Source organism: Cyprinodon tularosa, unplaced genomic scaffold (genome assembly GCF_016077235.1).
Source record: "Cyprinodon tularosa strain WSP-4 unplaced genomic scaffold, ASM1607723v1 ctg69, whole genome shotgun sequence".
Taxonomy (NCBI): Eukaryota; Metazoa; Chordata; class Actinopteri; order Cyprinodontiformes; family Cyprinodontidae; genus Cyprinodon; species Cyprinodon tularosa.
Window position 1 is genome coordinate 1,635,622 of NW_024039440.1, and position 24,379 is coordinate 1,660,000.

Below are 24,379 nucleotides of genomic sequence, written 5' to 3' on the forward strand. Positions count from 1 at the left end.
TCACATAGCATGAATTCACTATACATGTTGGGTAAAAAGTTTTTAATCTAAGGAAACCTACCACTTGACTTTCAGATTTCTCTCCTGAATGGGCATCTAACAATTGCAAAATTTTTTAAAAGAAAAACTTTGTGCAGGTCTGTTAAATAAAACCACAGATAAAACTATGTTAAAGGTTGTGGTTTTGTTGTGACTTATTTTAAAGGCTAAGAGGCTTGACTGCTTTTTAAAGCATTCCTCCATGAGTGTCTGTAGTCTCTTACTGCCAGTAGACCCTGCTGTAAGGACGCCCAGCTCTGGACTGCAGAGGCTATAAATAGTTGAGGCTGGCTTTCTCTAGGCAACACCCATAATACTGTATCTGCGACAGGACAGCAGGATACGTCACTGCTCCACTCTGAATCCTCTACCACCTTCACACACAGCTAAAATTCTCTACTCAGATCTCAGGAACAAAAAGTTATTTCCAACAAAGTGCTCCAAATATTACCTGGTAAAACATCTCTTCTCGTCATAACTGGTTAATACATAAGTGCAAGACATGTAAAACTTATAACATCGTAAATGACATCCTCATTCCTCATATTTCCCTCCCAGAATGTTCCATTATCGGCTTATGTTGATTTGAATCATTTTTTAATTGTTTTTTTAAACCCTTCCAACATTTCCTTGATAGTTTTGCTGCATTTTTCCTTTTTTCTTATGAAAAGAGTCTCTTCTTTCAGTTAGCCATTACTACCGGTATATGGGGTATAGTAAGCTATAAGCAAAAATCCCTGTAGACCTTTGTCACATTTTTGGAGTTGGAAACAAAATTTAGTGTTAATTTGCAAAACACAGTTTTCTGTTTTTCAAAAATAATCGGCTTCAATCTAAATCACAAAAACTACATTAAGCTAGAGTAAAAAGCAAGGAGTGCAAAAGCAAAACTCACCCTAAAATAAACCATTTTTGCATTTGTATAAATCAAAAGTGACTATTGCAGTTTAATTTCGCCATCAGTGAAATGGTAGATGCTGGAACACACCTTCATCACTCCTATTATCATCAGTTGGTCGGTTTGGGTATCAAAAGTCACATAGATGCACACATTTTATAGTGAATCATCTGCCTCTAATGACAACGACCGCTTAGGTCTGGGGAGGATTTATTTATTTTTTTTGTTTGGTTTATTTTGTTTCCTAGCTTACATCCATCATGGACGACACCTTCCACACTCTGCACCAGACTGTAGAGGAGCTGAGCAGCTCCTTTAGTGAAAGAGTTTTAAACCCTGTTTGTAAAAAGGAGAGAGAGCTACCGCAGGTCATTCATCCCTGCTGCCACCAGACTCTACAATGCGGCACTATAAACACAATAACTTGTGCAATGACTAGTGTGCAATCACAATATATATATATATATATATATATTTATATATATATATACAGCAGAGGTCTCTTAATGTGGTGGTGAGGACCCACTGGTGAGACGCAGATATACTGCAGGACAATTTAAAATTGACTGTATTTTATCATAAATAAATCAGGCGCAGAAAAACCTGCAATATCGCTTTAACTGGAAACAAATATGTTGAAGAGTTACCTTTGCATTTGTACCAAAGCTCTGCTTTAAAAGTTGATAACTGGAGATTCTTGGTTTAATTTATTGTATATCTTCAGGTGGAAATTAGCTCCAGTCTTCCCAGTTGAAATTTTAGTTGTCATTAACCCAACTGCCATTTTAAATATGCTGTAATCTTCATTTAGTTAAAAAAAAAAAAAAAAGACGTTCATACTATATATTTTCAGGTGATTCCTTTAAGGATTATTTGCAAAAACAAAAACTGGGTTTTAATTATATGAATTAAATAAGCTACATGGTTTTGGGTAAAATATACATGGGATGCAGAGCAGGACCGGGTGACCACCGTGGTTGGTCTATGGGGAGAAACGCAGCGTACCAGATGAGATATGCACATGTTCAGAGGTCTTAAATCTAAATATGTAGAAAAAAAGTATAAAAAACTATTTGGTAAAAAACCTAGCAGAATATTGAGTAACTGATCATATCTTAACTAATTTTAAAGGAAATATTTAATCAAACAAACATAAAATTGGTGGAAAATTCTGGTATCGTAAAGACCCAAATAGAAAATATACAAACTCATGCATAAGAAATCCTTTTCTGAAAATTTTTTTCAATATCATATTTAAATCCTTTGATTTTTGACATAAGGTAGAATCACAAATTATTTAATATATCAAATAATACATTAATACAGTCCAGATTAAAGTTGCCTGGACTGTCCCCTACTGCAGCTAAGATACTGACTGCATATTCTCTCCAGATCTCCCCACCTTAAGCTGAAGTAGCACAAACTCAGTTTTTATTTTTAAACATTTCAGTTTGAGGAATGAGGTTGTCAAAAACTAAAGTTTTTTGTGAATTATCACCCATATTATAACTGATTTATCAATCAAAAGGATAAAGTGGGAAAATGATGCAGCAGCATATTTTTTAATGGGTTATTGCAAGAACCAAGTTCTTTACGTCTGATTTTAACTGTATTTCTTATTTAATGGAAACACTGCAAATGTGACATTGTTTTTGTTTTCTTTCAACATTATAAAAATATGGATACATTCTGTGGAGATTAGTAATGGAAACCCAACTATTCATTAATTAGCTTTTAGCTTCTACAACAAAAAAAGCACTTTTTTTTATTTAATGTGGGAGAGAAAACAATGAATGATATGCGAGCAGAAACCACATTCCCTCGTCGTTCTGTATTAATGAATCAAAGTATTTATTTCAAAAATTGGAAAAATAAAAACACACCCACCAACATTGGTTTAGTAGAATATCATACAAAGACATATTTCCACGTTGCTATGTGAATATCTGTCTCTGACTACAGTATGAGGCAGTTTGAAAAAGGCTGGCTGAGCTGCTGGAACTACAGACACAAACCTGGAAGATGAAGGAACCAAAGGAATCAAATAAAATAGATTCACGAAAAGCTTCTGAGCAAAGAAATAAAGGGATAAAAGTTGTGTGCACTTTACCTTTCAAGACACTTGAGACGCCGCTGTAATGAGATTTCTTCCTCTTTATATGGACTAAGCTGTGTTTTAAATTAGAGTCAGCTAACAGCTGAGCTAAAGTTGTGATTAAATACAACTTAGAAACTAACAGTACAGTGAATGATGCTCGCTTTAACCTGTTTGGAGCAGCAGATGGGAACAGAAGTCTGTATAACAACCTCACCATTATCTCTATATGAAAAAAAGAGCTAAATCTAACCCAGCAGCATTTGTTTTAAAAAAAACAAAACAAAAAACAGCATCAAAACCAGGTGAGGCTGAGCGTTAAGACACAGAATCGTCAGCAGTGTGAACACACAGAAGGTAAGAAGGTGTTTGCTTAAACAAGACGGTAAAACAGAAAAGCCTGCTCATCTTAGAGAGTCCAGCCAGTTTAGAGTCACTTCATCAGGAAATGATTGGGAGGCGTGAGGCTTTCAGGTCCATCGAATCTTTAGATGGAGGGAGGCAACAGAAAGAAAAAGAAAACAGTTCTTTGAAGCAGATTGCTTGCAGTTTTAGCACACAGCATGGTGGTCTTAGCGAGTCTGAATCCACTGGAATCGGGTCCTGAATGGTCATGGGATGAACTTTTGTGCATGTACTTCTGAGACGGTAATAAAACATTTAAAACAGAGGCTCGCTTCTTTAATTCCTCTGAGCGATCAGGAAAATTCCTGCAGACAGGCTTAGAACCGATGTGTTGAGATGATAATAAGATATCAAACTTCTCATCGCTCTGTTTTATAAATAAATCGTAAAAAGGAAAGAAAAAAAAAGTACAAACGATTGTGTTGTTAGTGTTTTTTTGCGGCAACCACTTCAGACCAAGCAACCCTTCATAATGCTGACTGCTTTCATCTGGTAAAAGGACAAGAAAATTTAGTGGAGGGTGTTTTTTTTTTTTTTCTTTTTAGGTTAACAGTCACGGTCGTTACAATGGCGAGGACGTGAAAGGCAGAAAGTCCGAGGGCAGGCCTCCGGCGTGGAGGCCGTACGGACTTAAAAAGGTGATTAACTCACAGTGAGAACAGAATAGGAAGAGACTGGAACGGAGCCGCGCGGCTCCTCTATCTGAATCAGACACTGATGAACAGAGAGGAGACGCAGCAGCTGAGGAGGAGGAGCAGCCGCTGATCCACTCCCACCTTGTGCTCGTATTACATCCTCTGTGACTCCCCGCGGTCAATAAAACGGGGAGACGGAAAACTTGGGTCGCTGCGGCGGATTCTGTCTGGATGGAACGGCACATCCACAGACGGAGGGCAGGCGTGTGAGGAGCGGGGATTTCAAAAAAAGAAGCACCTTTTCTTCGGCTTGGATATAAACAAGCAGATAAATGTGAACGGATGGGAGGAAAAGACGGAGAATGATGTCTATAAATAAACGGAGGCGGAGGAAATCAGGTCTATGAGAGGAGGAAGACGAGGGTTTCATCCCGTGCCTGTACAGGAGGAAGAGGAGACACGTTATGTTAAGGAATCTTTACTGGAATGTGGTTCCGCATGAGAGCTTTATAGGAGACATCCTCACCTTCCCCTTCCTCGCCCCAGCCCTCTGCTACACCAGCGAGCTCGTAATGCTTCTTCCTCAGCTCCCCAAGACGCTTCCGCTCCTTCTGCAGACGGGTCTCCAGCTCCAGAACCATAACCTGAATAAAAACAGTTTGGTTTATTTTTTTAACAACATCAGCCCTATGAAAAACTTTTTGTTTCTTACAGATTTTCTCCTTTTAGAATGTTAGGATAAATATATTTGATTATTAAATAATTAGAGTAAATATAAAGGGCTTTTGACAAAATATAAGAACTAGATAGAGTGCTTCTAACTCCTTTTTTGCTTTAATATCTGTATCAAAACATCAATTAATAAATATAAGACAGGGAACTGCAATAATTCTGTTACTTAAGCGTTTGCGTCTTACATTTCTGCGTAAACTTTAGCTTTGCTTAGTTTTTTTCTTAATGTTTACAATGTCTGAATACATTTAAATAAATTAATGAAATGAAAATTAAGCAACACTGAGGAACGCCAGGATTCCTGCTGAATCATGGCCTTTCTGCAGGTTACCTGAGCATCCATCTCCTGCCTCTTGATCTGGGTCAGAGTCATGCTGGAGAAGTCCATCGTTTCTGGTCAAACAGAAACAAATTAAAGCTAGACATTTTCCCACCACCGTGTGACATTCCTTTACAAAATGGCTCGAGAAGTGAAAACATGCGAGTTCACCACGGCATCTTTACGAGGACGCCACACTCACCTGTTTCTTCGATCTGGGATTTCCCAGACTTTGTGGAGGCCACGACAGCGGCGGTTGCCTGGGTGACCCCGCGGGACGCCTGCTGCAGGCGCTGCAGGTTGGAGCTGTCTTTATCTGCTTTTACCTAAAAGAAAGGTACATAATAAAAAAAACATCTAGCATATAAAGATGGAAACAATCCTAATGGATCAGAGAAAAAAATAACATGGGTGATAGGGGTTGATTATTTACCTTGGAAGCAGCCACTAGCTGTGCAGTGCTGGCTGCTATTTCATGTGAACACACCATCAGCTCTTCAAACTTTCCTTTTCCCTGAACCACCATGTCGGCAGCATCACTGGAAGCCAGAAAAAAAAAAAAAGTGTGAAAAATTTGCTCTAGACGAACCCGATTACACTTTAAAACCACTTTGGTTAGAAAAAGAAAGTGTTTCATTGTACATTATATGGTGATCTGCACGTTTTGGTCACAAAACAGCCCACACTACCCACTCCCACTCCAGTCAGAACAGACAGAAGCCTTTTCATACTTACACCATGACTGTAGCGCCCCATCCAACCGCCTTGGAGGCAGAGATCAGGCCCTCAGTCCAGCGGGAATTCTTAGCATAAAATTCCTTCATGGAGGATGCCCCCTGGTGGACACAGAAGCAAATGCAGCTTTTAAGTTAACTCATAGGCAAAGGGGCTATATTGCTTCAATTAAATCAAAATAAGCCATTGAGGAATTTAATATAATAAGAGTCTAAACTATGAGATTTTACCTTTTGCTTGCATTTAATATTTGATCCAAAACTCAACTTTGCCAAACTATTATCAGGGTTTTCAACAATTTCATAAAACTGTACATTTCATAAGAAAATATAGATTTAGTTTATTGGCTATACCACACAGCTCCATTTGATGACGTGCATTTCATAATTTAAGGTAGCAGCTCCCGAATCTGTTTCAGGGTCATTAGAGTTTTTGTGACAGTTGAATAAAAAAAAAAACTGAAGTAAATTACATATTTAACAAAAACAATGTAAGCTTAAAAAAGTTTAATTATTTTAAATTTGTTTGTTTTCCCAAGAATTAAAATTCAACGTCCCTGTCAATACCTCTCTTTACCTCACATGTAGGTTAAGTTGTTTCTTTAACAAACAGAAATTTTCTTAAACTACATTCAGACCCGCATGTCCAGTTTACAATCCAAGCTGGGTGGTCCTTTTTTGGATTTTACAATAAGCGGTTCTCTTAGCGACATAGTGAAAAGTTGGATCAAAACCTAAGGTCTGATCGAATCAATATTTTTAAGGTCATTAATATACAAATCCATATAGAACGCATTTTGCCTGTTCAGAAATGCAGATCCCTTCTCAGTAGAACAAAAACATTTCCATACTTGATTTTTTTCCCATTTTCAAAAAAAAAAAAAACATGCTTGGAAAAGGATAAAACTATGAATAACCCACCCTTCCACTCTCCACGATATCCCTTTGCAGATCTTTAGAGGACAGAACCAGTGCCTTGATGGCCTGCATCAGCTCTGTGCAGGAAGCCAGGATCCTGCAGAGGGCGACAGAGAACACACCATGAACTTGCTGCAACTCTGCAGCTAATATTGGTTTCTCTGCATTTATAGCCAGTTAAAATTCCTGGGTGGGGGTGCAGAAGAGATGATGACTTGTTTTAAAGTAAGAAAAACAGCAAAAAGAAGCAATCCTTGTTGCTAAAGCACAACTGATGCATCACTTACCCCATGTCTCATTTCTAAATACTCCTTAAAACTGAACAGGATCTAGTACTGACTTTCCTAATTTTTTTTTTGGTACATATCTAAAGGCCTCCTGTTTAGCAATAGACAGACTTCTCTACAGGAAGCAAAACAAGTGGGCTCCACTGCATGTTTTATGGTGTAATAATCAGCTCACAGAGGTGCAAACACTCTGCAATGCTCTGGAAGCCACAGACCACAGAAGAAACTAATTGCCATCCTCTAATGCACAGTTGCAAAAACACTATTCATTGTCCAGCCTCTATTAGTTTTCCCCCAGGGTTCCCATGTATTTAGCTTCATCCATCTTCTCCTGGACTCTGGCCCAGCTGAAGAAAAACATATTCGATGTGAGCTTAAAGATCAGTTTCAGTCACGTCTGACTGGAACAATCTTCTAAAGATAACTGTGCCCCTACATGGACTGTGGCAAACCTCTTAGACCCACTCCCTCTGTAACGGACACTGGTCCCAGATTTAAAGCGGAGCTGTGGATCTCTGCATCTCCTCCAGAGGAACAACTGTTCTGTTGTCTTCTTCTGTGGTTAATGTATTCCTTTCTGGTCCATGACTTAGTATATTTGCTAAAACATAACCTAGCTTTAAACTTCTTAGTTTTATTTATTTTCTTTCTTCCTGTTTCACAGGAGACCTGGATTTATACAGACATTAAAACAGATGGGACTCTAAAATAACTTACTGGCACTCTAAAATAACAGCATAGATTCTAAAGCTGCATTCACACCGGACGCAGCACAAGCAGCAAAAAGGCGTCTGCTGCTTCCTTTTTGCTGCTTGTACCAGTTTAGCTCTGACGCTCGGCCCAAGCAGCTTTGCTGCTCTGGCTGCGCTGTCAAAAAGTGGGTCTGATGTACGTTGAGCGGAGCTACTTTATCCTTTCTTTGCCTTGTAGCTATGACTAGTGGGAATAAAGTAGTTTTAATATGTTTTTTTTAAGTGGGAAATCCACCTAAAAACTTAATCAGTCCAGTCAGCTCATCCAGATTACCATCCTGCCTTCCAATATTATTTCTCTGTCGGAGCCGCTCAGACCCCCACATAGCGGCGATGCGCTGTCAGTAGGAATCCCATTCAACAGCAGCCTATGGCCCGGTCGCCTCCTCGCGGTTTGCCGCGGCGGCTGGATGGTGGTTTTCATGTAAGTAATCCAAATTGCTGGCACCAGGATACTAAAAGCGAACATGTTTTGCTTGCAAGTTTCGACATTTTAAGTTAATTTAGGCGTCAATAAACAGTTTCAGAGGAGTGATCATAGCGCTCTGTATCATCAGTACTGTGTCTGTCTCCCTGCCAGCTCCCAGATCAGCTTCTCTGATTGGCTGATGAGGTGCAGCAAAAGTTAAAATTTTCCATCTCGAGCAGCAACGCGCTTGCGGTGCGTCAGATGCTTGAACGCTCCCGACGCGCTGCTTCAGCTGCTCAAAACGCACCATGGGACATTTTGCTGCGCCTTAATGCGGGCCAACTGTTGACTTTGCACATAAACTCGCTGCTCCTGCTGCGTTCGGTGTGAACACAGCATAAGTGCCTTAAGCACTAACGCGAATAAAGCATAACCTTTGAAAACCATGCAACCATATTTTAAAAGCATTGTAACAAACTAGTATGTTCCTTTGGTTTTGGGGGTAATTAATTAGAGCTTTGCTTTCTCGTGTTCATGCAGTTCCTAATGAGAGAAATGACAGCATGCTTTAAGCTTTCCTTCATTTATTTCTTTATCTAGTTTAAAAGCTTGCTGGTCTCCTTTAGCTTAATCAGATACATGTGTTCTCATATTCAACAGTTTGGCAGGGCTTTTTATTTAATTTCCTTTGTGGCCTTTTTTAACACCTAAACCAAACTGATTTTAGGTCACTGATCCATTTTCTATCCATTCAAGTTCTAATGCACCGATTTAAACAGTGATGCACTGTCAGGGTTTATTGAAGCAGTTTACTAAACAAGGATCATGCAGCCTGCTGCATGTCTAAACTACCCATGATTCATACAGTAAAGTCATAATGAAAATGAGACTTAAGATGCTTCACTCCAAAGGCCCTGATGAGTAACTTCAATTCCCAAATAGTTCTGAATATATTCAGTCTTTGGGCCTAAAGGTTACAGAATGGACTTTGCAAAGAAACATCGACTCCCGGCTGGTTCATCAACTTTGCTCTGATCTGAGATTTACCTCTCGTTGACCTCCATCTTGATTCCTGTATCAACTGCTCGGGACTTGTTCAGCATTTCCTTTAAGGCACATGGGAGAGAAAAAACAAAGACATCTATGAGGACCTACTGCTGCCTGTAGATTCTAGGGGAAGGATGCACTTGTAGTAAAGAGGCAGAAATAGTCACCTCTATCCTGGCAGCCGCGGACTCCACAGCGGCGGAAGTGGCAGCCATTTCCTGCTCCACCAGATCTCCCAGCTCCCCCTGCTGCAGCTCCAAACCCCTCGGCGCAGTTTCTGGAACAACAAAGAGAGGAGGCCTTTCTTTTTTAGAACAGTGCCTCGCTGAGCAGATTAAACACAACACCTGTCGATAAATCATATTTCCGCCCACCTCCGCTGTGGTCAGGATGTCCTCCAGCGCCGTCCGCAGCTTGTTGCCGTCGGCAGCAGCAAGGCTGTCCTGCTGCTTCATCTGTCCCAGCAGAGCCAGAGCTTCCGATCCGCACGTCTTCACGCTCTCTGACAGTGCTGCAACAAGAACAGGATGCAAGGGTCAATGTTTCAAAGAATCCAATGGAAAACACCCACTAGCTTAAGATGGCGGTATGCTAGTTTCAGGGAGTTTAATTGGAAACAGGGGCTGGTTTATCTAGTCACCCTCATATATGTGAGGGCAACAGTTTCTGAGGATTGATATTATGAAGTTTTTTTTCTCTAAATTTAGAGTCCTAAGGCTTACAACCAATGAAAAACAAAGTAATAACTTAAGAGAATTGTATCGTAAGAGCCATAAAAAGTATTTTAAACAAAGACATGTTATGTAATGGCTCTCCTTATGTCTGACACACTAAGAAAACCTGACAACTTTACAGATAATAGAAAATTCTTCCCCAATAAGAAAGAAATTCCACATTGCTTAAGAAGAAGAGGTGTCAATGGTATTATTGGAAAATTGAGTTACTGGTAAAAATATGATAAATGATGATGCATAAGTAATGGGAACAGAAGCCTGCAGATGAATGTGAAGCGTTCATAACCAGCAGCCATCTCTGTCATGTTTATAAACAAAATAAGGGCTGAAACTAACTTAGACTTTGACAACTTTTATTGTCATTTTGTGTACATAGAGTGTACAAAATGAAATTTTTGTTTAGTAGAGCTTTCCAGACAGTAAATTAACATTTCCAATCCATAAAGTGCAGCAGCGATCAAATATAAACAGTGTGGGAGAAAAAACACGATTATTAACTTACGATTATTCTGCAAATCAATTAACCCGTCGACTATTTTTTTCCCGATGAATCAATTAATAATTGGATAGACAAAGGTTCCTTAAAGAATATTTAATGAAATTAAATCAGGATAAACTAAAACTTCTGGATAGAGCATAGTGACAGACGGAAATATATATAGATGTTTGTATCTTAAATGCAAAATGTTTAGATATTTTTTTTACAATTTTGATATAACTACTGCTCTAAGTGGGTTGCTCCGTCATCTAAAAGCATGTTTTTGAATCTCTAGTCTCCAGTTAACGATGAATAAATTACTAAATTAGTTGACGATTATTTCAATAATCCATTAACATGATTAATCTGATTGTTTCAGCCCTAAACACAATGATAAAAAGACAAAAAGGAAAACTGCTCAACAACAGCTGCAAACTGATTAGAGATAAAAACGTCTACGTTCAGCTATGAACAGTTCATTCAAGCCTCATTTTCCTTAATACAAACAGTTAGCTTAGCTCATATGAAGTTCTAAATGTAGCGTTTAACATTTTGCAGCATATTTCTGTTTTCAGAACACATTAATGGCTGTTAAACTAAACTATTTAGTTTACTTAATTTACGATTTACTTCCATACAGAAAGTCCATATTCTTATCTTCAGGTAACATAGTATACATGTCAGATTAAATAATACTACTTATACTTCAGCGATAGTATACAGGTGTTACTTTATTGTATGTCTCGTTCCATGTCTGTTGGTTGTGCTGTTCTTTTTACATCTCTTTGCAGGTGATGAAGCAGACTGAAAATGTTTTATCATTATCTCCTTCTCTTTCTTTCATCTTTTCTTCTTTTTTCTGTTTTTCCTTTCCTGTTCTACCTAAATTGCAGTGTCCTATCAATCTGTAAAACTCCCTGCATAATTATAATAAAGCTATTTATATGCATAAATGAAGCGGAACACTATGGCGATAGCCCTACTGCTCCACTTGTGAAAGTAAAATCTGTTCGGCTCTCTTTGGCATCAAGACAATTATTCTTATTGCCACATTGCCAGACAGGACACTATACAAAAAAAAAAAAATACCAAAGGGAAAAGCTCTTAGTCTAAAGATGATTTGCTGTTATTAGCCACACCAGAAAGAAAACAGCACAGGAGGGATTTCCTGAACAGTAGCCAATCACAGGCAGTTTACCTTGTCAGGTGGGTTCCTCCCTCAAAACAACAGAAGGTGACTTGAGAGTAGAAAAAAAAAAAAAAAAAAAAGAGGTCCACTCGTAGGTAGGAGAGAATCTGCAGAGTTAGCATGGACTCATGCTTCTGATATACCAGGAGGTCATGGTGTTGAAACGAAATATAGAACGTACAAAACAAGTGTGGAGAGGAGGTTTACATGGATTATTTTTTTAGTTTTTACAGCACTAGTGGCTCGTCTTTACGAACAGCTGACAGAAAAGGAGGCGTGAAAGAAGGGAAGAGACACGCGGGAAAGGACCACAGGCTGCGCCCGAACCCGGATCGCCCGCACCGAGGATCAAGGCCTTTACAGATGGGACGTGTGCGCCAACCACTGCACCACCAAAGCACCCCCTATATAGATTTATTTTTTAAATAAAACTGCTTGTATGAGTATTTATTACATGTGTGCATTTTTGACCCATTTCTGACTTCATAACATGGGCTATGACTGTGGCCTTCTAAAGCTACTCCTGAACCAGAGACAACCATGGAAAACTCTAGAAACTGAGAAAAAAAAAAAAAAGAGGAAAAGGCAGCTTACTTTTTAAAAGAAAGAAAGTTTTGTATTTTACTTGGAATTAAGCTTCTATAAGCTGGAGGACGACTATCTGTGTTTGATCCCAGTCTGCTGGCTGCTAACTCCAGATCCCAGTATTTGTTTTTAGGGTGAAATCATGGCTGCTGGCCACAGAGTCATTATATTCAGGCATGTTTGGACTTGACGTCTAAAGAGAGGAAAAAGCCATTACTGGGTTACAGCATTAGTTGTTTCGCCTGAAGGCCTTTTCTCACTACCAGCTGAATCTGTGGAAAGGCATTTTGATTAACAAATGTAAAAAAAAAAAAGTTTAAAACATAATCATTCTAAATGCTTTCTCTGAGGTTTATTTCAATAATAGATTAAAAAATAATTTCTCATACATCAAAGCGCAATAAAAAAATCTATTTTAATGAAAGAAGATTTGTTTTGGAGCCTTTATTCTGCCCTTGAACCAAACAGACAAAAGTAATCAGGTATAGACCTACAGTTAGCAGAGCTTCCTCCTTCGTTACCCATCTATAGCATATAGACCTACAGTTAGCGGAGCATCCTCCTTCGTTACCCATCTATAGCATATAGACCTACAGTTAGCGGAGCTTCCTCCTTCGTTACCCATCTATAGCATATAGACCTACAGTTAGCGGAGCATCCTCCTTTGTTACCCATCTATAGCATATAGACCTACAGTTAGCGGAGCTTCCTCCTTCGTTACCCATCTATAGCATATAGACCTACAGTTAGCAGAGCATCCTCCTTCGTTACCCATCTATAGCATATAGACCTACAGTTAGCGGAGCTTCCTCCTTCGTTACCCATCTATAGCATATAGACCTACAGTTAGCAGAGCTTCCTCCTTCGTTACCCATCTATAGCATATAGACCTACAGTTAGCAGAGCATCCTCCTTCGTTACCCATCTATAGCATATAGACCTACAGTTAGCGGAGCTTCCTCCTTCGTTACCCATCTATAGCATATAGACCTACAGTTAGCGGAGCATCCTCCTTCGTTACCCATCTATAGCATATAGACCTACAGTTAGCAGAGCATCCTCCTTCGTTACCCATCTATAGCATATAGACCTACAGTTAGCGGAGCATCCTCCTTTGTTACCCATCTATAGCATATAGACCTACAGTTAGCAGAGCTTCCTCCTTCGTTACCCATCTATAGCATATAGACCTACAGTTAGCGGAGCTTCCTCCTTCGTTACCCATCTATAGCATATAGACCTACAGTTAGCAGAGCTTCCTCCTTCGTTAACCATCTATAGCATATAGACCTACAGTTAGCGGAGCATCCTCCTTCGTTACCCATCTATAGCATATAGACCTACAGTTAGCGGAGCTTCCTCCTTTGTTACCCATCTATAGCATATAGACCTACAGTTAGCGGAGCATCCTCCTTTGTTACCCATCTATAGCATATAGACCTACAGTTAGCGGAGCTTCCTCCTTCGTTACCCATCTATAGCATATAGACCTACAGTTAGCAGAGCATCCTCCTTCGTTACCCATCTATAGCATATAGACCTACAGTTAGCGGAGCTTCCTCCTTCGTTACCCATCTATAGCATATAGACCTACAGTTAGCGGAGCATCCTCCTTCGTTACCCATCTATAGCATATAGACCTACAGTTAGCGGAGCTTCCTCCTTTGTTACCCATCTATAGCATATAGACCTACAGTTAGCAGAGCTTCCTCCTTCGTTAACCATCTATAGCATATAGACCTACAGTTAGCAGAGCTTCCTCCTTCGTTAACCATCTATAGCATATAGACCTACAGTTAGCGGAGCTTCCTCCTTCGTTACCCATCTATAGCATATAGACCTACAGTTAGCGGAGCTTCCTCCTTCGTTACCCATCTATAGCATATAGACCTACAGTTAGCGGAGCATCCTCCTTTGTTACCCATCTATAGCATATAGACCTACAGTTAGCGGAGCTTCCTCCTTCGTTACCCATCTATAGCATATAGACCTACAGTTAGCGGAGCTTCCTCCTTTGTTACCCATCTATAGCATATAGACCTACAGTTAGCGGAGCTTCCTCCTTCGTTAACCATCTATAGCATATAGACCTACAGTTAGCGGAGCTTCCTCCTTTGTTACCCATCTATAGCATATAGACCTACAGTTAGCGGAGCTTCCTCCTTTGTTACCCATCTATAGCATATAGACCTACAGTTAGCGGAGCTTCCTCCTTCGTTACCCATCTATAGCATATAGACCTACAGTTAGCGGAGCTTCCTCCTTCGTTAACCATCTATAGCATATAGACCTACAGTTAGCGGAGCTTCCTCCTTCGTTACCCATCTATAGCATATAGACCTACAGTTAGCGGAGCTTCCTCCTTTGTTACCCATCTATAGCATATAGACCTACAGTTAGCGGAGCTTCCTCCTTCGTTACCCATCTATAGCATATAGACCTACAGTTAGCGGAGCATCCTCCTTTGTTACCCATCTATAGCATATAGACCTACAGTTAGCGGAGCTTCCTCCTTCGTTACCCATCTATAGCATATAGACCTACAGTTAGCGGAGCTTCCTCCTTTGTTACCCATCTATAGCATATAGACCTACAGTTAGAGGAGCATCCTCCTTTGTTACCCATCTATAGCATATAGACCTACAGTTAGCGGAGCTTCCTCCTTTGTTACCCATCTATAGCATATAGACCTACAGTTAGAGGAGCATCCTCCTTTGTTACCCATCTATAGCATATAGACCTACAGTTAGCGGAGCTTCCTCCTTTGTTACCCATCTATAGCATATAGACCTACAGTTAGCGGAGCTTCCTCCTTCGTTACCCATCTATAGCATATAGACCTACAGTTAGCGGAGCTTCCTCCTTCGTTAACCATCTATAGCATATAGACCTACAGTTAGCGGAGCATCCTCCTTCGTTACCCATCTATAGCATATAGACCTACAGTTAGCGGAGCTTCCTCCTTTGTTACCCATCTATAGCATATAGACCTACAGTTAGCAGAGCTTCCTCCTTCGTTAACCATCTATAGCATATAGACCTACAGTTAGCAGAGCTTCCTCCTTCGTTAACCATCTATAGCATATAGACCTACAGTTAGCGGAGCTTCCTCCTTCGTTACCCATCTATAGCATATAGACCTACAGTTAGCGGAGCTTCCTCCTTCGTTACCCATCTATAGCATATAGACCTACAGTTAGCGGAGCATCCTCCTTTGTTACCCATCTATAGCATATAGACCTACAGTTAGCGGAGCTTCCTCCTTCGTTACCCATCTATAGCATATAGACCTACAGTTAGCGGAGCTTCCTCCTTCGTTAACCATCTATAGCATATAGACCTACAGTTAGCGGAGCTTCCTCCTTCGTTACCCATCTATAGCATATAGACCTACAGTTAGCGGAGCTTCCTCCTTTGTTACCCATCTATAGCATATAGACCTACAGTTAGCGGAGCTTCCTCCTTCGTTACCCATCTATAGCATATAGACCTACAGTTAGCGGAGCATCCTCCTTTGTTACCCATCTATAGCATATAGACCTACAGTTAGCGGAGCTTCCTCCTTCGTTACCCATCTATAGCATATAGACCTACAGTTAGCGGAGCTTCCTCCTTTGTTACCCATCTATAGCATATAGACCTACAGTTAGAGGAGCATCCTCCTTTGTTACCCATCTATAGCATATAGACCTACAGTTAGCGGAGCTTCCTCCTTTGTTACCCATCTATAGCATATAGACCTACAGTTAGAGGAGCATCCTCCTTTGTTACCCATCTATAGCATATAGAGTATCCGTGTTACATTTACCTTCTGAATAAACAGCGTAACACGGATTAGCTCCTTACTACCTTTAAACAGCTTTTTTCTTTTTTTACTTTTTATAAATGTGCAGAGATCCAAGTCGACGTCGAAAATAAATCCAAAACTTGACTCTGCATAAATATAAAGGTTATTTATGCATAAGTATACAAGATATTTATGGAGTAGCTGTGCTGAAGAAAAAAATAGCATAAGGAATAAAGAAAAAAACATTTAAAAACAAAACAGAAATCAGTCTGTTTTCCTTTCCTCCCACATTCATCCAGACCTGGAAAAGAATTAAATTCTTATAACTATAAGTTAACTTTGGCACCATTTATTTGCCCTGCCCTTTTATTTCATCATTCTTTCTACATTTCATTTCACAAACATCCGTTACTCCAAAAACACTCCTGACATGCAGAGTTCAATCTTAATGAATTCATGTAAAGTGTGAAGAGAGCAGCTCAGACATGCCGGGGCACGCTCGCATCCACCTCACCCACAGATTAACATCAGGAGACGACGTCGGCGGCTTACATCTGCAGCTAAATCACACACACACTCACCCTCTGCTTGCTCCACAGGAACCATGTGGGAGGTGGCGCTGCCCTGAACGATGGTATCGCCCACCAGGTGGCCACACTGGGTCACCACATGCACCAGCTCCAGCACGGCTGCATCACACCAATCAGAGCAACAAAACATTTATATCTCCTAATATCACAGAAAAAAAACCCTGATATTTACATTTTTACTTTTTTTTTTTTTTTTTTACACTGTTTGATAAAAAAAAATGTTTAACTAAGAAAAAAATCACTAAGACCTGTAAGAGTAATAATATTGCATAAAATAGTAACTGAATGCAATTAAGATGAATTTTTGTAATGCCAACTCCTTTTTCCTGGCCTTAAACATAAAATATTACATTTAGAAAGTGAAATCGACATCAGTAAATGGCATGTAGCAGTTCTCACCTGTGTTGTCAGTCAAGAAAGCTTCTCTAGCTCTCTGCAAATTGTCCATAGACTCTAAAGAGGCCCGACATCTAGATGCAAGATAGTCTACAACAGAAGGACAGGGATGATGAGAGCCCGGCTACTAACGCTACATGCAGACGTAACAAGCAGCTGAGCTACATGAGGAGCTTTGCACCAATCCTGACCTGCAGAGCTGGTGCAGCTGATGTGCGCTGGATCATCTATCTGTGCTAATGAGTCCTGGATGATCTTCTCTGCCTCCTCCACCGCTCCCTGCAGACTGGACCAGCGAGCCGCTACCAGCTGACTTTCCAACGCTTGCTCCCTGCTCTCCTGCAGTTCAGGGACGTAAACGTTTCAAACAAATATCAAAGCGAAGCTTCCAGCTCATCAGAAATATTCCCAAACCTTCTCGTTGAGCTGATTCTGCAGGGCCTCGGCCGTCTTCACCCCGCTTTCCCTTTCAGTAGCCAGAGAGCTTTGGACACGCTGGAGCTCCTCCCCCTGTACTGCAAGCTCCGCCTCCACCTTCGACAAAGTTTGCACCAGCTCTGCCTTCTCGGACTCCAGGGCGACCAGCTGGGTGCTGAGCACTTCGCTTGACTGCATCCAAGAGCATGAGATCATGGAGGAGAAAAGCAACAGAGGGATGATTTTCAGACAGCAGGACAGATAACATGTTGCTGTCAGGGATGCGGTCGGACTTTTCACTAAAAACACACTTTTATCTTTAGCCACTAGTGATAACTTTGAGTTGTTGAGACTCCACAGAGGTTAGGGAAGGATGTCAAAGGAAACCTGGGGTTGTGAAACCAGTGATCATCAAGCATTTCAACGTCTCTGTAGCTACATCTGATCTTTTACAATGAAGCCTTTGAGCTTAAAATGACTGTAAACAAAGAAATAGTAAAAAGAGAAAGGCTTACACTCTGAGAGTCAGTAGGTCCGACAGAAAAAAGGGAACAAGAAACAGCAAAGTTAAATATAGAGCTTTCATCAGAAGAAGAATGAGAAGGGAGAGTAGGACGGGGGCTGGGTTAGACAGACTGTGGGGGTCAGATGGAGACAGGAGGAGAGACTGAACCCTGATAAAACACCTACAGGGATTACTGAGTGTTTCTTACACCAGTTTAGCAAAAACAACATCCTCTAATCAATGTTTTCTACTGCTGCTTCTTTTTAACTAGATAGCTGAAACAAACATCCACTTCCTTTAAACCAATTCTACAGTTACAGAAACATTCAGCTTCAAAATATAAAATATTAGTCTCAAAAGCAGAGATTATTTCTTAAAAAGTTGTTACAAATAAGAAATGATAGGTAACTTATGATGGTGATATGGATTTTTAAGAAGGGTTTAAAGCGTAATGCTGCCACTGTCTGGTCAGCTGGCTGAAAAAAAATAATAATATATAAAAATGGCACTTTTCCTCTACTTATGAGGAAAACCTTTTGTTTAGAAATGTATCCAATCAAATGAGGTAATCCTTTCCAAAAACTACAGTCAGAACCTATGTGATTTGGGAATCAAAATATTAGAATATAATATATACCGGTAATACTAGTGTATTTTTCATTTAGTACTGTATTTTCCGGGCTATTAACCACTACTTTTTCCCCATGCTTTGAACCATGCGACGTATAAGACGGTGCAGCTTTTTTTGCACTGGAAAAAAATCTAAATCCAGATAAGTAATTTTTTTTTTTTAAATAAGTGCATTTGTTCTTGGATTGAGGACATAAAATATACATTTTGCCTAAGGAACCAGACAATTTACACTTAAAATAAGAAAACATAATTGCATTGTCTTACTCCAAGTGCATATGATCTAATTATCTTATTTTAAGAGTAAAAACACTCAATCCATTGGCAAACTATCTCATTTACCAACTCAAATTAAGGATAAATACACTGAATTTAAGAACTTTTTCCAGTGTTTATTCTTCCTAACCGCCAGATGGGGAAGTTAGAAATAAATTAAGGGGCTAATTTTGATTTAGCACAAGAACAGGCTAGCAGCAGGCACCATTGCCGCAATAAAGCTGCCGAACCAATGAGGAGATTGGGCTGAACTCCCGCAGAGCTGAAATAAAGAGCTAAAGAAGCCTCATCTTTCAGTAGAAGTTCCTTCCGCTTGTCACTACCCGATTCGACCCGGAAGCGCGAACAGATATACAACCGGGTGTCCATAAATAATGTAATTATGGTACTAAAACTACCCATTTACTTTACTTAATTTACTTAACTCACCTAAGAATGCAAATACACATCTTTAAAAATTTTTTTTATGACTTCTGTGAGAGAATTTTTATGCTTTTTACATTTTCTCCATTTAACTGCTTCTCCGACGTCATCATGGGACACACTCAGGGCAGTCCGGCAAAATATGATTAAACTATGTTTATCTGCATTTTAGTTGTTTCCTTCATTAGATTACACACTATATAGCATAAGATTAAAACGAAATGAAAGAAAAAAAGCTCAAAAAGACTAGATCTATGTTTAAATCCAAAGCCGAAAAAGTTAGCCACCGGAAGTAGCGTAGGAGCAGATCGGGCAGACCAGTGATAAAACAGAAAGGATTTTAAGGCATTTAATTTATCAGGAAAAACATTGTGAACCTTAAACACATTATATTTTAGTACCTTCACTACGTTTCAGGAGAATAATGTCATTTAGAGATTTTTTTAACAAAATAAAATCGAAAACGACCCGGATGTATATCTGGATGCGTATGTGCAAAGAGGTGATGGCGCATGCGCAGAACGGATCGTGCTTTTTTCAAAACATTTAGTGGGAGCCACTTATAGTGAGGTGCGCTCTATAGTCCAGAAAATACGGTAAGTAGGATTTTTAGAGTCTCATCTTTCATTTTTAATATCATCATCCAGGCTTAAATAGTAAAAACACATTTTCCGAAGGGGTATGTATGAAAACAGCAATAAATTAGCTATGATTTTTTTTTAAATAAGTCACAATAAGTGCTGCCTTTCTTTAAAAAATAGACCCGGTTATATATTTTAGTTACAATGACTTGAAGTTGTTCTGTTTAACTTCATTATAATTCACATATGAGTCTTTGAAAACAGAGGATTTGTACAAACAAACATCAGTCTGGAAGAGTTTATGTGAAATGTTGAAGCAAATTCTTTCAATGAAGGTTTATAACCCGGATGACTCAGGTTGGTTAATTTTAATCTCTAATCCGTCGGGGAACTGACCTGCTGAGACGAGGCCATGGTGGTCTTCAGGGAGTCCAGTTCAGCCTGGGTGGAAACCAGCTCCCTCTGCAGTTCTTGGAGCTGCTTGACCTGCTCCCTCTCCTAAACCAGAGAAGTTGATGCTTAAGAATATAAAACTTTTTTTATTTGGATGACTTTGCAGCATGAGAGTTGCTCCCATCCCTACCTGTCTGTCCGCAGCCTCCTGTGCTCCCTTCACCTTCTCCTGCATCTCCCTCCGGACCTCTTCCACCTCATCCTGAGCTGCCCGCGCCACAGTCATCTGCCGGGTCACCTCTGCGTTCTGCATAAACAGCATAGGACCAATATGTAGCTTTAAAAACTGTAACAAGGACCCAAGGGGGGGATCTAAAGAGGTTCGCCACGTCCTCCTCACCTTCCTCAGCAGGTCGGCGTGACTCTGAACCAGTTCAGTGTATTTCTCCTTCAGCTTGGTGTAGCGCTGCTCGTTGGCCTGAGCTTTTTCTGGAAAAGGCAGAAAAGACCAAGAAGGATTGGAGACTGTAGCTGATGCATCATTTTATGTCTCTGTTGTAAAAGGTAAATTATATAAACTCTTTGTTTTTGTTCATTTTTAGTGCTGCAGCAGATGTTTTGGAAAATAAGCTGCTTAGACATGAAGATCAATCCAAAAAAATGACATTTAATCAGCATTTCTCTCTCCTGAGCTGCTTTGACTGCATTAACAGCTGCAGGCTGCAGACACTGAAACCTTTGTACTTGTCTGCAAGTTATCTCAAGCTCAAAATAGATGTAACATTTGACAAACAGTTATCAAACTTAGCTACAGTTTTTCTTGTTTTTTAACTGTGGTTGCATCTGGACTTTGACTAGGCTGTTTTAAGAAATTATCATAGATTGAAGGAAAACTTTGTCTTTAAACAACTTCACTTCTCCTCAACCCCTTTTTATTAGTATATTCTTATTTGTTGGCCTTTTTATGTTCATCTGTTTGTTGATACTAGCTACATTTCTTTGTACTGTTGAACCATTAGCAAAAGAATAAAAAACAAACATAAACATTACTTTAGAACTCAAGCCATTTTCTGACCAGCTTCCTTGTCCTTTCTCAATTAAAGCCTCCCCATATCATGATGCTACCATCTTCTTAGTTGGAGCATAAACAGGGTAAGATCCAGACACATGGTCCGCCTTTCAATCTTTTAAATTATAACATTTAAAAACCTTGCCTGGCTTCCATTTTAGAGCTACAGACCTCATTGTTTGAATGAATATTTAAACTAGGTAGGCAAACAAATAAAAAAAAAAAAAAAAAAAAGTTATCATAGCTGAGAGAATTATAAGCAAAAAAATGACCCGGTGGTTAAATATGATTTAGCCAATCATCTAGTGAGAACTGGAAAAGTCAAAAAGAAATCTTTTAAGGACAAAAATAAAAAGATCTACAGAGAGAGCATATGGTAAGCCATTGGCTCTTCAGTCCAAAATAAAACCAGCAGCATCAGAAATTATCTAAGGTGCCGCTGTGTATAAATAAAATGCTGCCTCACTCTCAATCTCCGTCAGGCTCCGCTGCTCTTTCTCCGTGTCCTCCCTGGCCCTCCGCAGGTCATCCAGCTCCGCCTTCAGGAACTCGCTCTCCCCTACGGCCTGCAGCCTCAGGTGGCTCTGCTCGGCGAGCTCCGCTTCAAGCTCGTTGACCCGCCCCCTCAGAGCCTGACACAGCCGGCCGCTCTGCAGACAGAGCAGACAGCCCTCAGGGTAGAAAAACAACAGAGACCAGCAGAAATAAGAGGATTTCTTATTCCTCTCATCTTTACCTCCAGCCTAAAAGACTCCAGCTCCTCCTTGAGGGCCTGGATCTCCCTGGTCAGCTGCTCGATCAGACGGTCTCTGAAGAACAAACACAGATTAAAGAATTAAAAGCCATTTTCAAGGTTGTTGCAAACTATTAACCCTCTGTTCATGCCTTACACAACTCAAATATTTAGCTGTGCTGCTGCCATCAACGCCTTTGTTTATACATGTTCGAGATCGGCCTGTTTTCCAGTGTAGTCCTGTTTCTCTGACTGTGACAACCTGGAAGTGCTCTCTTCATCCTCTGACATGGGAGTTGGCTTGAAGCTCGACTGCCTGGCAGTGTGTTTCCTGGACCGGGCCGCCTTTTACAGTTGCTTTTTTTTAATCTCTGCTTCTGTCTCCTTGAACCGCAGTCGGCCTCGGCAGATGGACGCTCACACTGAGCCTGGTTCTGCTAGAGGTTTCTTCCTGTTAAAAGGGAGACTTTCCTCTCCACTGTCGCTACAAGCATGCTTAGTGTGAGGGATTGCATTTGAGTCAATGAGTCGATGCAATCAACTGGTTTTCCTTCGATAGAAAACTTTGAATCAGTTTGACTGTATGATCTGGTGAACTGTAAAGTGCCTTGAGGTGACGTGTTGTGAAATGGCGCAATAGAAATAAACTGAATTGAATTAATATTAAAACATTCAAGATTTTAGAGTATCAAACCCCTTTTATTGGGCTTTTATGTGACACAAAAACAGTAAGTGTTAAATATTTGTGAAAATAAAACAAAAAATTTGAAAATGGGGGAAATTGTCTTTCCAGAACCAGTCGCCTAAAAAAGAGAGTCTGCTGTTTATAATTTAATCTAAGGATGAATCTTCAGGTTCGTCAGAGAGAATCAGTAAATTACCAGCTTCACAATGACCCGCGAACCCAGCAGACAGGTCAGGAAAGAAGTTGTGGGAAAGTTTAAACTCAGAATTCAGTTAGAACACAATTAAACTGAAAAGGCAAGTAAGAGAAATATTCTAGTGTGAGAATTAGCCGTGCATTTCATCGAACTGAAGGTTAATACCCAAAGGTCATTCAGCCGACCTTTGGGTTTAGGAAAAAATTATTGAAAGGACGATGCAGGAAGGCTCTGGAAAGGAAAAAAGAACCTTAATCTCGGGATGGATCCACCCAGATGGGAGGGTTGGAGGTTTTGGCCGCGATGAAGTTGGTTTTCTTGTTGTTGGATTTGTTTGTGAAACCGGCAAGATTTTAGCAAAGAGAAAAGCACCGGAAAAGTTACACTCTGGCTATGAAGAAGAAACCACTAACCGGTGTTTTGAGGAAAAGAAAAAAAACTATATATATTTTATGCAAAAGACAAAAAAAGAACTATTAAACAGCATCTGATGGACAAGGGATTGCAAGGGCTCACCCTTCCTCAGCAGATGTCAGCTGGTTGAGGAACTCTGTTTGGAAATTTTAGATAAGCCCCCATCACAGAGTGTGCTCCGTCAGGTACCAGTTTTATTTTTTTTTGTTTTTTTATCTGTACACCATTTCCTCTAGTCCCACTTCATACCGTTTATTGTCGGGGCCTCTATCCTATTGCAACAAGAAGAAAGAAAAACGAGCCACAATGAGAGGTAGTGGTTCGTAACAATTGGGAAAAAATAACGAGTCGAGTTTGTGGTGGATTTCTAACAACACACCCTCCTGAAAACAGCCTCAAAAGAGAGAAACACGGTGCTGGCAGCATCATGCTTTGGGGTTATTTCAGCAGGGAACAGGAAGCTGCATGGAACTAAAGGCTGGGCAGTCCTGATCAGAAACCTGCCAGAGGCTAAAGAACAGAGACCTTTGGTCAAACCAGTAATTAGACTGATCCAAAGGTCAGAAGCTGACTGGGAAGTTGATGTTTCCAAATCCTTTCCATGTGATCAGATTGAGCTCACGCTATCATGGTTAACATTTCAGAATCCGGATGAGCAAAGCTACGAGACATTTGAAGATTTTCTGTATCCTGAAAGCACACTAATCGCTTCATTATTTCTTATTTCAGAAACATATTCTTTGGTTAACATCAGCACGTCTGGACAGAGGCTATTTTTCTTTGAAGGACAATAAAGATTTCTTCTAATATTGTTTTTCATTGTGTTCGTCTGTCACATCAAACCTTAATAGTTTGTGTATGGAGTAGAAATGTGAACATGTTCAAGGCTTATAAATGCTTTCAGGTGATTAAAATGTCATTTCTAACTTATGATGATAACAAAACAGGATTTAACGATATGAGCGCAGCTCAGTAGGCTGTGGGTTCTGGAATGACAGCCTTGTTGTACTTCCAGATGAAACATACTT

General features: G+C 40.1%; 1 protein-coding gene across 1 annotated transcript in view; it reads right to left on the reverse strand.

Annotated features, from left to right (window-relative positions):
- Window positions 1-2,767: 2,767 nt before the first annotated feature.
- Window positions 2,768-24,379, reverse strand: part of hip1 (huntingtin interacting protein 1) — a 66,833-nt gene continuing 45,221 nt past the window's right edge. The window contains exons 12-31 of the mRNA XM_038267903.1: window positions 24,378-24,379; window positions 22,060-22,132; window positions 21,790-21,973; window positions 20,655-20,743; window positions 20,445-20,561; window positions 20,258-20,359; window positions 17,444-17,638; window positions 17,221-17,368; window positions 17,033-17,119; window positions 16,625-16,732; window positions 9,641-9,781; window positions 9,438-9,547; window positions 9,271-9,329; window positions 6,779-6,872; window positions 5,859-5,959; window positions 5,557-5,662; window positions 5,326-5,449; window positions 5,136-5,197; window positions 4,599-4,716; window positions 2,768-4,509 (exon numbers count right to left, since the gene is read on the reverse strand). The exon at window positions 24,378-24,379 is cut by the window's right edge and continues 96 nt beyond it. Of these exons, the coding sequence (XP_038123831.1) occupies window positions 4,499-4,509; window positions 4,599-4,716; window positions 5,136-5,197; window positions 5,326-5,449; window positions 5,557-5,662; window positions 5,859-5,959; window positions 6,779-6,872; window positions 9,271-9,329; window positions 9,438-9,547; window positions 9,641-9,781; window positions 16,625-16,732; window positions 17,033-17,119; window positions 17,221-17,368; window positions 17,444-17,638; window positions 20,258-20,359; window positions 20,445-20,561; window positions 20,655-20,743; window positions 21,790-21,973; window positions 22,060-22,132; window positions 24,378-24,379 (2,031 nt within the window). The 3' untranslated portion in view covers window positions 2,768-4,498. The remainder of the gene's footprint in view (window positions 4,510-4,598; window positions 4,717-5,135; window positions 5,198-5,325; window positions 5,450-5,556; window positions 5,663-5,858; window positions 5,960-6,778; window positions 6,873-9,270; window positions 9,330-9,437; window positions 9,548-9,640; window positions 9,782-16,624; window positions 16,733-17,032; window positions 17,120-17,220; window positions 17,369-17,443; window positions 17,639-20,257; window positions 20,360-20,444; window positions 20,562-20,654; window positions 20,744-21,789; window positions 21,974-22,059; window positions 22,133-24,377) is intronic.